The following is a 15,506-nucleotide window of genomic DNA, read 5'->3' as shown; positions in this document are numbered from 1 at the left end:
TACATTAGACATTTTAAATTCCTGACACTGGCACAAAGGAAAGATCAATGTCTTCATAAACAACATGATGGTAATATGTTCTCATTTTTACATGTGCGTCACTTTAGGATCATTTTAATGCCACATCATTATTAAATCAGGCTTTTACAAGGTTACTAACGACACTGATGAATTCATGTTGCGTACAAGACCTTTATTTGAAACAGTGGTCTCATTGTTTTACAGACAATTATTTAGTTTTTTTCTTCAACTCAATTAAGACAGAAGAAAAGCCTGCTGATAAAACCCCCACACCAACGCTTTAATACACATCACATCCATATTATATTTGTTAAAAGAATTTTCAAAATAAAATACCTTACTGGACATTGTGAGTCAATTGTCATCGAGATATTTTGTTTTGTTACATGTATCTGTTCTATTTATTGGTGTCTTCATTTTGTTTTCATGCTATTTCTTTCTTCAAAGTCCCAGTGAGCTAAATATGAACAGAAATCAAGAGAAATAAAGGTAAATTGTTACAACTGATCGATGCATGCTGTTCTTTGTTTCAACTGGAGAGCTTTTTGTTCTATAAATATTAATCATGCCCTTAATTTGGAGTAAAATATGTGGAAGAGAGACAACAGTTTTTGCATTTTATTTGATTGAACAACCTTATCATGTCTCATGGTTGGGAGTATTTTTCTTTCCTTTTTTTTTGTCTTAGACGAGGGTTTAGTCCCAACACTCTACTATACTGAGCAATCTAGAGATAGATATGTTGCTCACTAAGGACTTTTTACAGAATTTAACAGGAGACTCATTGAAACCGAGTCAGTTTCTTGATCATCCAGCTGGCAGAGGTATATCAGCCATGAGAGGAATGGCCATGGTGTGTTTTCGCTGGCTTGGCTCCTGTGACGACCTCCTCTTTTTCCAGTATATCCGCTGCTTTCTATACAGTTTGAGGAGGCACTGCAGAGGAAAAAGTGAGAAAATCAGAGAGAACTGCAGAGAAAACAATTATCATTATGGATCGACTGATTGATCGACTTACCCTCTGTCTTTGGAATTTGGGTAGCAGAGGAGCTGGAACTGCAAACAGAAACAAGGAAGTAAATCATTATCATTATTATTTTTAATAATCGCATTTAACTAATTATGATAAAGCTTGAAAAAAGCTTGAAAACTGTGGCCACAACTTCATCTTGGAGTTGGATTTGATCAAGTGGATCCATTAACAGGGACCAAAAGCAGTTGAAGCCACAGGGTTCTGAGTTACAAGGTTTCAGACCAAAATGCAGCTTTTTGTCCCGTTCAAACAGCAGCTCTTGTCTTTCTTCGTGTCTTGCCATACAAGCGGCATGCGATCGACTGAGAATACATAACTGCCCACTCACTGCCAACACATGAGGAGGGTGACACATTTTTAAAAATCAAGAGCAAGCATCGAGATAAAGAGGACATGAAAGCGCCGCCCACGTGTGATTTGTCACACAAGGGTTCGGCGTAAACTCTTTAATGTGTTGGAAGTGTGTTTTTCGGGGTTTGTTTATGCAGAACAGGGAAGGCGGGGTGGGGGTGGGGGGGGGGGGGGTGTTTTAGAGAAGAGGCATCCAAGGCAGGGAGAGGAAAAAGATGTGGGAAACTCAGTTTTTAGTCAAAGAACATTACTGGAAAAGATTATTATTTTTTTTTTCCACACTGGTCAGGTATCCCCTTCAAGTCAAAGTCATACAGCATGCACAGGCAGATCATCCACTGCTAAGCCTTGCATAGCAACTCTTACTTGGATGAGGATTTTACACATTTTGTGAATTTTTTACCTGTATGAGGAATGACAGATTAGTGGCATGGTAAAGGTGCTTATGTAAATGTGATAAAGCCGCTGTATTGAAGTGTCGTGTAAGAGGAACTTACTCAAGGCTATTAAAATGCCAGAGACAAACATTATAACAGCGAGGATAACCCCTGTGGTTCGCAGTGTCTCATAATCTACAAAGGACAGAACCGTACGGGACAAGCCCACTTGAGTGATGATTATCGACTTATACTGTGGTGAAAAAGTTGATATGTTTAACATTGTGCTTTGGGTTTTTGTGATGAGTAGTTGGTGTTAAATCTTACCATAATCAAAGTCACTTCGGTCTGGAAACATACTTTCTGCAAAGAGAGAAGCTGGTCAGTTAATGTGCTGAATGAATATGGACTTTAGACTGTGTGCAGCACGGCAAGGTTTTGCAGCTTTTCAGCTCTGCAGGCTTGGCTCCACAACTCCTCAGGACTTTTTTTTTTTTTTTTTTTACCACTGAGAGGAGCTCAATGCAGCATCTTTGCTCAGCAGAATAAGATGCACCAGTGAAAAAGTGGGTTACGAGCCAGCAGCAGGATACAGGGGGATCATCGAAAACAGAGCCTGAGTCATAAAAAGTGTTTGAAAGATGATTTAGAGATTAAAAAGACAGCAGTTTTTAATGCAACACTTTTAATTAAGATTCATGAAGTGATTTGTTTTGAAAATAAGTGTGTTTCAGGCTTCAGCCATTGGCAGGTTGTTAGGATATCGGAGAGTCAATAATGCGGCTTGCATGTTGCTGAACCCTCACTCCCAAGTGGCTGAGCTGGCAGCTTGTATTTCTTACGGTTTTCTCTCTGCCAAAAATTGGTCAAATTGAAAAAAAAAAGCAAAACCATCTTTAATATTGTTTATTTGCTAACACCAGTGGGGAGTTTGCTAAAGAACCTTTTTTATGCATCAGGAGTAAATTGGCAATGAAGCAACAATGCAGCAGGCAAATAACCGACATAAAGATAGGGTATCTAGATAAATAACTCAAGATTAAAAACACACAGAAGAACCAAACCACACATTTTCTCAACTCAGACAATCTGTAGGTAATTGTTACAAATGTATGTTACACCCTTAGTTATCCTATAAAATAAGAAAAAACAATCAAACCTGTGGTGGCCATGGCTGCACTGCAGAGATGCAGAAGTGCTCCGTCTCCCAGTTACTTAGCAGGTTGCTGGGTTGCAGTTTGAGGTTGGATCCAGCTGAACAGGACAGGAGGAGGAACTGCTTTAGAAGCCTCTCTGTGAACTCAGCAGGGACCCTCTGCTGGCAACAGCCAAACACTGCATTCACAGCAGTGGGATACTCCCCGAACAACGACAAAGGAGCTGCCAGGGTGTGGACTACAGGGGCATAGCAGGTCGCCAACAGTGGTGTACACAGGTGAACTAGGTAGATAAGTCAATTATACCACCTTCAATCTACTGAGTATCACACAGGCTTCTGTGTGCAATGAGGGTCGGAGGGTTTATTAAGAAGATATTTTAAAATATATATTGAAGGATTTGGTCTTTGAGTGTCTTACTTATTATGCCGAACACGTTCTTTCTAAAAAAATGTAAAAGGGAGCCTGTAAGCACCAAATGCACCATTTTCTGTCTTGTATGCCGTCTTTTGTGCAGTGCAGTCAGCCTGCTCCTGCAACTCCAGGGAGAAAATACAGCCTACATATGCAGCTTTTCCATCAGCAGAGGGCTGCCAGGACTCACTGTGGTAGAGAACCTGCATGACCAGCAGTGAACACAGATAGGTTAAATTAACTATATTTCTTTAAAGACAGCCTTCTCCAAGAGCTGTGCACGATGCAGCACATAAATCATTCACACGCTCGCTGCTGCTGGTAGTTACTACTGCATGTGTAACTGAACTGGCTGCAGCGTCAGCATAAGCAGGAGTGCAGCAGAATAAGGTGGGGGTGGGGGTGGGGGGGGGTGTCAAGATAAAATTAAAAGAAAGATGCATGAGAAACATTTGGTTCAAACATGTGTTTTATTATTTTGCATCAGTCTGAAAGTCACAAAAATACAAACGCTAATCACCACCATATAAAGTCGGCACATCATCTAGTAACAGTCATTGATGATAAAAACATTCTTTTTAAAAAAAAAAAAAGGTGAAAAAAAAAGGAGCACAGTAACTTTATGAAATTTAAGGAAAGCATGTGTTCATGGAAAGAGAGTCCTCAGCTGTGATCAAAAGTATTTGCTGCCACCTAATGGCAAAAGTCAGGAACACTGTGAAGAAGAGGGGGGCGGTAAGTTTAATCTCATACAGCTTTGTTTTACGGAAGAAAGGTTCACAGGTTGGTGTGACTCTTACCATATCTCCACTGCACTTTGCCTCAGTCTCTATTAAGCTGTAGAAAGAGTTTTAGATGACTGTTACATGGAAGATACAAACAATCCTAGTTATTATTGCAGAAGAAAAGACAAATGCTCACCCCGTGGAACAGATTCCACATCAGGACCCCTGGTCCTAAAAGGAAGAGCAAAGGAAATTTAACAGTGATATAATGAAAATGCTTGAATGAAGGGGTTTGTGCAACTAAATGATTTTAGGGCTTCAATCTAATTTTCAGAAAACTTAAAGGTGTATTGTGTATGGTTTAGGGGGGATCTATTGGCATGCTTTCATTAGTGTATAATCACCCAAAACTATGAATTGTTGTGTTTTGTCACTGAGAGGGAGCTTTTTTATCTACAGTTGTCGATGGAGTCTGCCATATTACACCATCTCTTTTCGACAGTAGCACAGAATAGACTAACCCAATACTGGCTTATTCAGCCGGTTGAAATCGTCAACCTTACCATTAGCTGCTACTAAATCCTACACACTGGAACTTTAAGTTATTTACTTTTTCTTTTTCTAACAAATAATGATCTGGTTTGTTTAATCTGTTTTTTTTTAACTTAATTTACCTTGACTGGTCACTCTTCGAACAGGAACATTTCCGGGCTGTTTTGAGAGAAAAAGACATGAAGAAACAATTTTGCACGTCTAAAATGGCATGTAAAATTATATATATAGATTTATATATCTTAAAATAAAGTCTGAAACTTTCACAGTCAGCGGTGTACCCCTAAGCACCCTCCCCCACCCAGTGTATGAAAAGAGGAGGAGGTTGTTCCAGGCCTTGATAGGTGCAGGAATACTCTTGTGCCAATAAGCCCATCTGGGCTACATGCCTTGGGAGGCCATATAAGCTTGCAGCTTACTGGCCTGAGCTCAAGAATACATCAATGTACCTAAATCACAGCAAAAATCCTGCTGCCAAACTATACAGGAGCCAGTATGGTGAATAAGTTCCAACTAGTAGCATTGATATTATGAGCAAGTCTACAAAAGAGTTATGTAATTAAGATGCACTTTAGTTTGCCTCCAGACACTATAGACAGATGATACAGTCTTTACATGATGAATGGTTTAGTTGTTGTCTTTACAAATACTCATGGTTGCATTGGTCCTTTAACTAAAGTATGTAACTTAAAGTAAAGCAGTCTGTTAGGCCCACAGACAAGCTCTTTACGTGACAAGCTTGAGCGGTTATAGTATACTTGCTAGACTATTTGGTGTGCTCAACAAAATAGCTGGGCCAGTGACCTACATACTCCCCAGACTAAGAATAAAGCTGTGAGCATCTTGAAACACAACACTCATCCTTTATTCGCTCATTTTGACAGGAGGAGACACTGACGGGTGTCGGTTGCGATCAACAATGTCCCGTTTAGTTTTTTTTTTAAATCCAAATGTTTAAAACGCCTAAAAAATTCCGAAGTTTCTGTTCCGTTGTATGCTCTGCCTGTAAGACTTGCCTCTGGCCCCTGGGAGTATTTGACTTTTCACAAGCGGTTATCAAAACAAGACCTTTTTCTTGGTCAAACAGATGTTCCACTTGATGTACCATTTAAGGTCATATCACGTTGAAGTCTAATCACACATGTAACTTCTGAGTAATTTGTGAGTTAAAAATAGAACATGTTAATAAAATTCAGAGAATCGATTTTTGTTAAAAGTTTATTATTATTTGAGTGTGTAAACACATATTTAATAGCAAGAAAACATGAGTAACTCTTATCTTACTGTTAAATCTATGTATTCAAAGGGGAAATATAATGCTTGTTGTCAGATTTATAATCTTTTTTTACTTGAATGTAGTCAATGACACTCCGTTTTTTGCTCCTGTCTCTTTAAGACACACACAGTCTGCTCCGATTGGTCAGCTAGCACAGGCCTGAGCCAGCACCACTCACCATGTCTCTGGTCAGCTCTGTCGTTTTTCCAGCTTCCACTTAACTTAATTTCTCCAGTGAATACACGGAAAAATGCAAATGTGTGATGTGGTTACATAGTGTGATGAACTCACTGATTTACAGGCAGAATGGCTGACGAGGCGTTTAAGGAGCAGTGTTTTCTGTGGGAGTGGGGAGCTCCCATTGGCATGGACTATGGACTTTTTAAACTTTGAAGACCTTTTACATTTTTACATGCACAAAAACCCACACAACACACTGAAGGAAAGGAAAAAACTGAAAAGCAAATGAGTTCTCCTTTAATGATCTGTCAATCAATCTAGCGGCGACAGCAGCTCTACCCTTTTCAGCTTTGTCACTGTGGCGATCCGCTTACATTTGGATATCAGATTGTGCCTCTCAGAGACCATTTATAAATTCAATACATTTATCCACTGGTGTTTAGTTTAATGTAACCATTCGTATAGCATGTTTCCTTCAGAAACGAAGCCTTACACTCATTTCTTCCTCGAGAGCAATGAGGAATATTGACGAACAGAAGCAGAGAGACAGCGTAGCAGAGTGTGTGGGTCCCCATGAATAATTTATTGCTTGGTTTTTGTTTCAGGGGTAGCACCAGCAGTAACAGCATGTGCTGGCAGGTAGGAGGAGGAACCTTGGAAGGACACTGAGCGAGGAAAGGGGTGAGGTATAAAGGGCAAATAGCTGTGATATGTTGATACTGAGAGAGCTGAGCGCTGAGATTGTGCAATAAGTGTCTGTGTGCCTCCCTTTCCAGACGTCTCAGAGAGGGACAGTGGCCTACTTGTGTATGAGGTTAACTCACACACACACAGGGATCACAGTGTGGGGACACTGACCAGGCAGTAGTTTAAGGCAGTCAAACACTTACTGACAATGAGGGCGATACCCATGAGGAACAGTACCACTGCGAAGACCAAGCCACCAATTCTCAGAGATTCATAATCTGAAATAAAAAAACAACAAAAACAACACTTTGTAGTTCTTGTAGAGATGAACAGTCATATGTGAATGTTTCCGAGTTACAAAACACCACAAATTCAAAAGCCTTTTGTGAGGCGTTTAACCACATTTTAATTGAGGAGCAGCATTGCAGGAAAGCTTTGCAGACCCCTAATGGCCATGTTGGGACACCACAAATTCCTGTGAGCTGCAATCAACCAAAAGCTATGGTGAGCTTTAACTCTGATGGTGTCTGTTCAAGTGAGACTAGTTACAAAGTCTGCAGGAGGAACCTTGTAATGTTGCGACACAGGCTCTGGGTCAGTCAGAGCCGGTATGTTTTCACCTGTACTACAAGAAAACTACTGTTCCACAAAACTTGGATGGAGGATGGACCTCGGCCCAGAACAGACCCTATTTACCTTAGGTACTGATTGGGATAAAGGAATGAATCGAGGAATGTTTTGAAAATTGACTAAAACCAAGTCCCATTTATCTCAATGAAATGCTAGTTTCCAGGTGATTGACTCTTATATTAAGTGTGATGAGCTAGTTTGACTAAAATTAGACATATACACTTGCTAAGATTTTTGAGTTTTTGAAGTGTTAACGTGATTGGATGTTTTTCAGCATTTACTGTTTCAGTGCACCGATGCCATTTTAGAGAATGACGTTCATTGTGAAACTAACATATCCTGCCTCTGTTACATATCTGTATACAGGGTTGGCATCCTCCCCAAAAATCCAGTATCAGTCAGACTCAAGTTTAAAATTCAGAATGATACAGGGCTCTTAAGTTTATATTGGATTAGGCTTGTTGAAGTTTGTTGGCTTACACGATGGCTATACACACTACCACTATAAAAATCATAATCATATTCAAATAAAGTTTTTTTTTTAATCTGGTATACCGTCTCAAAGTTGCTTCATCAAAGAAGGCTTCATCAATTCTTCATTGTAGTATTTCTCAACCTTTTTCACTTGTGGCACTTTGAAGAGCTTTTGACTAATGAGTAAATTTCCCCTCTCAGGTTGTTTGAGGATTCTAGAGGCTTGAGGAGATGAAAGTACAGAGAACAGGAAATTTAGATTTTTCTTTCTTAACCCTGTTAATATCTTGGGAACCCCTGAGGAATCCCGACACACGTGCTGGGAGCCACTTCAGCAATCTTCACATAGACCAGGAAGGTACATGAACAAAAATGGTCAGCTGCCCAAATAAAGTGAAAAATAAAGAGTATACGGAATTGATGGCAGGTATTCATAAAATATGAGCATTTGAGTATTTCTTTGCACTCTGTTGCCTTGGATAAATTTAAAATCTGGTCTACAGCATAGTGGACAGGATTAGAAAAATGGGAAACTAATCCAGCAGCTTGGCCTTTGAGGTGAAACTTTTCCGTCGCTTCTGGAAAAACAAGTGGAAAATGCCAATTCGTCTCGACCTCCCAGATGTTTCCTGTGTCGGTGTCATTTGAAAGACCACGTTCATCTGCTCAACACTCACCATACTGAAAAGCGCTGTCATAGTCCGCTGGGAGAGAACAGAGAGAGGAAATAAATGAGAAGCAGATTTACACACTGACACACTTCAGAGAGTACTCATGATGTGACAGCTACTCAGCAGTTTTAAGGCCTCAGTCATTCATCTAGTCATTAGCCAGTTTGAGGCCAGCGCCAATTTACAGGCCAGCTGAAAGCGAGTGTGCAGCTTATCTTAATTTGACTTTTCTAAGCTTCTGTTCAAATAATACCCACCTTTGTCCTTATCTGCCGTTGAAGCTGTGCAAAGGGAAGCAAAATCGTTAGTCTTCATGAGGCATTCACATGGTGTTGCAAGTGCTTGTCAGCAAATGGAAAATAAGGTGGTACTGGCAAACTCGAGAGAGAGACCAAAAAGGTAAGTATCGAACTATCAAAGTATCAAACCCAAAATGTTCTTTCTTACTGATTTATCTGCCAGTTAATTTCATGATTGTTTAGTCCATAAAATGAAGAAGAAAAAAAAAAGCCCAAAGTGACTTCAAGTCTCCAAATAACTTATTTTGTCCAAAAAAAGTCCAAAACCCCAAACCTCTACATTTACTCTCATAACTAACAAAGAAAAGCAGTAAAATCGTATGTTTCAGAAGGTGGAGCCAAAAATGTTTGACATTGACTGATGACTGATGATTCTTTCTGATAGACTAATCTAATTGTCGCAGCTTTGATGTAAAAGCGTCCTATTATCCTTATTACTAAGAAAGTCAGAGTTAATAACGAGCTCTGCAAAAATATCTTCAAAAAGATACCAACTTCTATGATAAAGAGCAACTTGCTAAGGAGACCCATTCCTAAAGTGTTTCATATAGGTTCTTATTCATGTACAAAATCTTTTGTTAAAAGTTAAAAGGTCAAAGCACCAACAGAAGCTTCAATCTCCCACAGAAAAACAATTTGTCACCACGTCACACATTTGCATAATTTATGCCTAGCGGATAGTTTGGCACAGGAGAACTGATTGATGATCGATATTTGGAGGGGGAGCCCAAAATGGGGAGGATCTAAAACAGAGCATTTCAGAAAGAAGGGGGGAATACTGACGTGTTGTTTGAGCATTACAGTATCTAAACCTATTCTAGTGCTAACCCCAAATTAAACAATGTCTGTATGTCTCCTTTTCAGACTCCATTTTCCAGAGTAGTCACATTCTCCACATAGTGGAATGATGCTACTCTTCACACCTTTGCTTAACTCCTGTGCCTTCATTGTTTTGCTCTGTGTTATCTTGTTTGCTGTTCGGGATGTGGGAAAGTGCAGCCCCCATCTGCTCCATCACATCTCCTCTCCCATGTGGAAAATCATGTCGGCTGGGTTCATGCTCCAGTCTTTTAAATGTTAGTGCTAGAAAGCACAATGTACCCAAGCTGAATATTGCAATGTTTGTCTTGTGTTCAGTGACATGAAGAAATGATTAAGAAATAATGAGAATAATTAGAGAGACAACTTCACTTCACTTGGTCTAGCGATGAAAACACATTGTTTATACGAGAAGCCACGGTAGGACTGAGTGACCTCAGAGTAGCACACTGGAGGTTTTCAGGAATACTTCTCTACTCGTGCCAGACAACATTCCACATCGCTAATGTGTTATTTCTTACAGCTCTCATTAAAATATTCAACAGACTGTGAAGAGAGGGTTTTTAAATGTCAGCCAGCCCTGCTTGTTGTGCTTATGTATACAATTTGAAGTCTGATGTTGAATACGGATAAATGATAATCTGTTCGATCAAGTGAAAAAAGTGCAAGTCTGACTCTTCCAACAGCTCATCAAAACAGACTAGATGCTAAATTTGACAGATTTCTCTGGGAAACAATAAAAGAATCATGCCGCTGATGTACGTGATTCAATACAATCTGACATTAACTGTTACAAATGAGTATTATGCAGCTGAAACCTTGAGCCCAATTGTTTTTTTTACATTCAAATCCCATTTACTGCAGCGCACGAGTTAACTCTGACCTCATTATCAGGCGGTAAATACTAATGTTAGTCTGAAAAACACATGTCTCCAGATTGGTGTTGACAAGCCTTTGAAACAAGGTCTGACTCCAACAGACCGAAGTGTCAGAGGAGATAACAAACCCCCTCAGTGTAGGCAAATCATTCTCACATCAAGCCCAGCTGATGACATGCAGGGCACACAGACAAACCAAGCGAAGCCCGGGCCCTGCATTAACACCAGAAAACTTGGCAGTGGTCTGAATAAATGATAGCTCAAACTGCGGTCTAAAGAAACATTTACACTACTCTGACATGGCCTTTTGTCACAGCAACACACTGCCATGAGATGATTTGAAATGGAAAATACATAAAGTAAATCACACTGAAAACAATATCACTTTTAACGCTAACAACGAGACAAAGGCACTTTCAACACATTCGACCAGCACATGGTGAGCAGCCATACCACGCAAGTAAGCAACGGAACTCCAGACATCAGATGGCCATGCGCTGCCAGTGGCCACTCGTATGCAGGGAAAACTTACCAAACACTTCCCTGCCAAACGCTGATCCTGTTGTACAGACAGCTTGTTTTAACATCGGGGAACTTAAAACATAACCAAAGCTGCAGAAAAAAGGGGGGGAAGCAAGTGAAGGCGCACAGGTCGGTTTCAAAGAGGGAATGATGCTCACCGAGTGCAGGAGCCAGCCACGAGCTGAACGCCACCAACACCACAAGATCCATTGTACCTGTTGATAAGAAACAGACGGCAATGAGTTGTTTTTTTTAAAAGCACATAACAATAAAGAGAAGTAATAAATGTCTTGATACGTTGCAGAGGCTAGGTTCCGCCCTCACATGTTGGGGTCACTGCTTTTAAGACCCGCAGTGACAGGAAGTCGAGGCTCATTTTAGGTGATTTACAGATTAACTTCGAGACTCACTGACTCTCTCCGGACTAAAAATAACCAAACTAAAATACAGAGATGTTCTGATAACATGTTTCCTTCCCAACAAACTTGTTTGATCTGATTATAGCGCTTTCAATTTCAACACAGCATTATTACTATCATTACGCAACAGCTCTAAACTAATCTTGTACGGATGTGAAATGAATGCCGTCATTGTTGAATAGCAAAGCTCAGGTTACAACCATCAATGTACAACTTTCTTTCATTATTATCTAGCTTGACAGTCACTTATGAATGAAAAGTTTGCAGACTTGTTGTTTGAACCTACAGAAGTCACTTGCCATTTATAGATATTGGGTACTTGTGAAGTAAAAAAAAATCTATTCTGGGGCTGGTAAATCACGTGATGTCGGGTCGGCGCATAGATTTGCATAATCACAGATACCCAATACAGCTTTTTAGGCAGCATCAGACACATTTCTGATACCGGCATCGGTGTTCTCACCTCCCTACTGGAATAATGAGTGAAACTGCCTTTGCGAACAGAGAAAAGCCTGTGTTCAAAAATCCTCAGCAGCCCACCTCTAATACCTCTCAGAGCCTACCAAACAGCCAGCTCAGGTTACTAAGGGCGAGTTGTTGTTTCCCAGAGCAGTCGTGGCTCAGAAATGGGAAAACAGGCTTTATTCAATATGATATTATTAAATGGGCAAAAGGAACAGTCCAAAGTGAACCGGCAGAGGCTCAGATATCCGTGTTTTTTAGCCTTGTGTGTAGGCCATGCTCAAAACAACACTAAAACCCAATAATGCAACAGAATAAAGAGTTTCATTACTGCTCAGTTTTCAGTAAGCTCCCGCAGGAGCCACGGAGGATAAAGTACCGTTTTCACAACACGCTAGTAACGAGGGCGTTGGTCTTCAGCAGAGTGTCCCTTTAATGAGACCACACCACACAGAGCTCCTTCTTGACTATACACTTGGTAAATGGATCACTTGCGCTATCTGAATATGTGTCTTTAATAACATGGCCTCCTGACTCTTGGTAAGTGAAGAGGGTCTATTTCAGGCTCAGTAAAAGGCGTTGGCAGTGGAGGGGTGCAAGGCAAGGCTGGTGTTGAGTTGCATGTGATATTTGGTCAGTGGGTTTTGGATTTGTTTTGCTGGGTTGTCTAGTCTTGGAGCACGAACCTCCTTGGGGCTGTTTTTCCCATTCAAATGTAGTCCGGGACATTCTCTGAGGGTCTCTTACACGCCCATGTTTACAGGCTAAGGTTCCACTACCAGACTCGTGATCCGGCTCAAGGAGCTGCAGGAGGACCAAAGGGGACTGGGTGCATGGTTGCAAGTGCTGTTGGCTTCACAGCCGCGTGATAGAACATATGAAAATCCAAAGACGTGACAACTAAAATGTGATGCAGGTAGGCACGGCTCCACACTGGAAATCTAAGCCATGGAATAAAAAAAAAATGTTAATGTTTTGCATTGCAAGGATCAAAGCCTACGTTAGCTGGTTCCCCTCCTTGGCCCAGAGCACTGCTGGGGATTCATGCATGACTAAAGTGGGGGGTGTGAACATGGAGCTGCAGTGGGGAGAAATGAACAGTTCAACCCCCCCCCCCAGCAGGATTAACAACAAAGGCCTGCCAATCAGCTTTAATCAAACAAATACATGGGGAGTTATTCCGACAAGAACCAATCCAATAATCTTGTTTGTTAGCCTTCTGAGTGGTGCAGAGGAATATAATGGAGGGGGGGGGGACAGGAAAGCCACTCATACAACACCACACAACACAAATTAATTACAGTGGATAATAAATAAAGTGGGAGTAACATGAACTCTTTGTAATTTAAAATAAAACGAGGATGGCTTACATGAACCCTTACAGGTGAGCCCATTCACACATCAGCACACCGGTGCAAAAAGCTCCTTCAAATGAACGCACAGGCCTGTGGATCATTCAAAACTTGGGAGCACGGGACTCATTTTAACGAGGGTGATAAGTGCTGGACAGACAAAGCCATGTGACCCTGTTCTTGTTCGGGAATATATATAAATATATAAACAAACAAACAACACAAAGAAAATGAAAATGGAAAAACGCAAACAACAGGCAAATTACGCGACAAAAAATTGCGAAACCAAAACCGAGTCCGTGTGCGTAAAAAGTTCTCGCAGGTCATTAGGCTGAACGACCACATGTTCACTTGGAAGTTGTTTTTTTTGGGGGGGGGTTGGAGTTGGAGTAAGTCTTCAGAACGCGCTCGTTCATCGACAAGACACGGACAAACCTGTAGACACACAAACTGTGCGTGTTTTGGTTTTTGCAGTTGTGACCTGCAGATTTCAGCTGTTGGCGTCTGCACTTCCGGCCTCAGCGTTATGGCACGCGTCATTTACGCACATGCATTCACTATTCAGTTCACAAATAAAACATGCGGACGTTCAAATGGACTTACCGTGCATCAGCCTCCTGTTACACTCTAAATCTGAGTGAGGATTTTTGTCTCTGCCCTGCCTCTGAGCCGAACTTTGCTTCAACTTTGAAGAAAGTTTCCTTACTTCCCTTTCTCACTTTAGCCGAGACAGAAAATATGTAACGCTAAACTTTCTGTTCATGAAAAAGAAGCCAAAAACTCAGGAACACACGTTGCATTCACAGGAGACTCTTCAGCACTCGGCTGTAGCAAGTAAAGATCTGTTCCTCCTTGGTCTCTGCTCAGGAATGAGAGTAGGAGAGAGAGGGGGGCGGGGTGCAAGTCCCAAAAAACGATCCTGTGCTGCCCTGCTCAGAGGTAAACAACAGAGAGGCAGCCACAGCACAGGGGGAGACTGTTCCCATCTGGTTTTGGTGCCTGCGCTGATAATAAAACGTGATTTCCTTAATGACCTGTAAATCAGGCTCATTTCCCCACCACAGCCAGATATATAAGAGTCACAGGCAGACAAACAGAGGGGCCTGTTGTGCTGTGCTGTGATTTACTGACAGTGAGTGCAGTGAAGTGAAAGTATAAACAGCGATGCACTTTCACGGCCACTGCAGTCTGTCAGTGAGACAAGTTTTCTCTCAGCCACTTGAAAACTATCTTCCCGAGGTCTCTTCCTCAACAAACTGCCAAGAGCTCCCTCTTCGCTTGGGGGAAAATGCAGAGCTGAGCGGACTTGGCTTTCGATGGCAGCGGGTTTCGTCTCAATAGTCGTCTCACACTGTGATATCCAGGGTGTTATCTATCTACTGTTGTTGTTAGTTAGCTGTAGACATTCATGGAATTTTGTTATTGCGCTGCTCTTGCACACAGGACTTGTAGCGCCGATAGTTTTCCCATTAAAACATCAAGTGCACACAGGATGTCTTCTTTACTCACCAGCTGTGTTGAAGGCAGGAGACTTAAGGCACATTTTTTTGTTCTTCTATTTTTAAAGCAGCTACAAGAAACTTTCAGTTAGTGTTGATTCTGGTGGCCCCTGTGGGTAGAAGCGGAAGTGTTCCAACTGCAGATCTCAAATTTGTCTAGCATGTACATTTTGTGAGTGGTGGCGATGTTTAAGCCATGCGACCACAATGTAGTCTGTTAATAGGCTAACGTTTTATTTCGGTTGATTTTATTTACACTTCGAAAAACACAAGGGTGGTGTTCATCGCATAGGCTTTTTGTCGAGGGAACCGGGGCGATGATAACTTCTCGTTAGTTATTCTACCAAAATTCTATACCCACCTTTTTATTGGCTGCTGCTTCCCTTTGAAGTAAATACTGATTGCAAAGTGTGATGATCCTAGAAAAATCACATCAGTGTGTAGAATGGTTCCCTATAAGCCTCACTTTACTATATTATACACCCTTTCACTGGGCTACTGAAACAGGAAGAGCCACACCCCCCTTACCACCGTGACTTGAGACAGATTCTAAACCAGCATTCTTTCCACTGGATCAGTAAGAAACAAAACCTGCCCACCATTTGATCCTGTTCACATGTTGGCCATTGTGCACAGTAGCAGGAAATCTGGGCTATATTATGAGGTAAAACATCATAATTGCTGACCTACTAGCTAACGTTAGCATTC

General features: G+C 41.2%; 1 protein-coding gene and 1 long non-coding RNA gene across 5 annotated transcripts; both read right to left on the bottom strand.

The window, feature by feature from the left end:
- Window positions 1–178: 178 nt before the first annotated feature.
- LOC115566708 (uncharacterized) lies at window positions 179–3,562 on the bottom strand. The gene is made up of 4 exons (XR_003981071.1): window positions 2,942–3,562; window positions 2,110–2,145; window positions 1,040–1,077; window positions 179–957 (listed from the first exon to the last, which is right to left on the bottom strand). It is a non-coding gene; the product is annotated as an uncharacterized LOC115566708 (long non-coding RNA).
- Window positions 3,563–3,804: 242 nt separating this feature from the next.
- On the bottom strand, window positions 3,805–14,193 carry LOC115566610 (FXYD domain-containing ion transport regulator 6-like). Of its 4 annotated transcripts, XM_030392478.1 has the most exons (11): window positions 13,903–14,186; window positions 12,634–12,888; window positions 11,225–11,281; window positions 11,077–11,103; window positions 8,806–8,829; window positions 8,555–8,581; window positions 6,977–7,051; window positions 4,753–4,789; window positions 4,275–4,309; window positions 4,154–4,190; window positions 3,805–4,068 (listed from the first exon to the last, which is right to left on the bottom strand). In XM_030392478.1, exons 2-10 carry the CDS (start codon window positions 12,674–12,676, stop codon window positions 4,186–4,188), a joined length of 330 nt encoding a protein of 109 aa, XP_030248338.1. In that variant the 5' UTR covers window positions 12,677–12,888; window positions 13,903–14,186; the 3' UTR covers window positions 3,805–4,068; window positions 4,154–4,185. The 4 variants fall into 4 exon arrangements, with proteins under 4 accessions (XP_030248338.1, XP_030248340.1, XP_030248339.1 ...); XM_030392480.1 differs by lacking the exon at window positions 12,634–12,888 and having other exon boundaries at window positions 13,903–14,193; XM_030392479.1 differs by lacking the exon at window positions 11,077–11,103.
- Window positions 14,194–15,506: the final 1,313 nt, after the last annotated feature.

Source organism: Sparus aurata, chromosome 17 (genome assembly GCF_900880675.1).
Source record: "Sparus aurata chromosome 17, fSpaAur1.1, whole genome shotgun sequence".
In the NCBI taxonomy this organism is placed as follows: Eukaryota; Metazoa; Chordata; class Actinopteri; order Spariformes; family Sparidae; genus Sparus; species Sparus aurata.
Note: the sequence above shows the minus strand (reverse complement) of the source record. Positions and strands in the feature narration are given on the sequence as shown.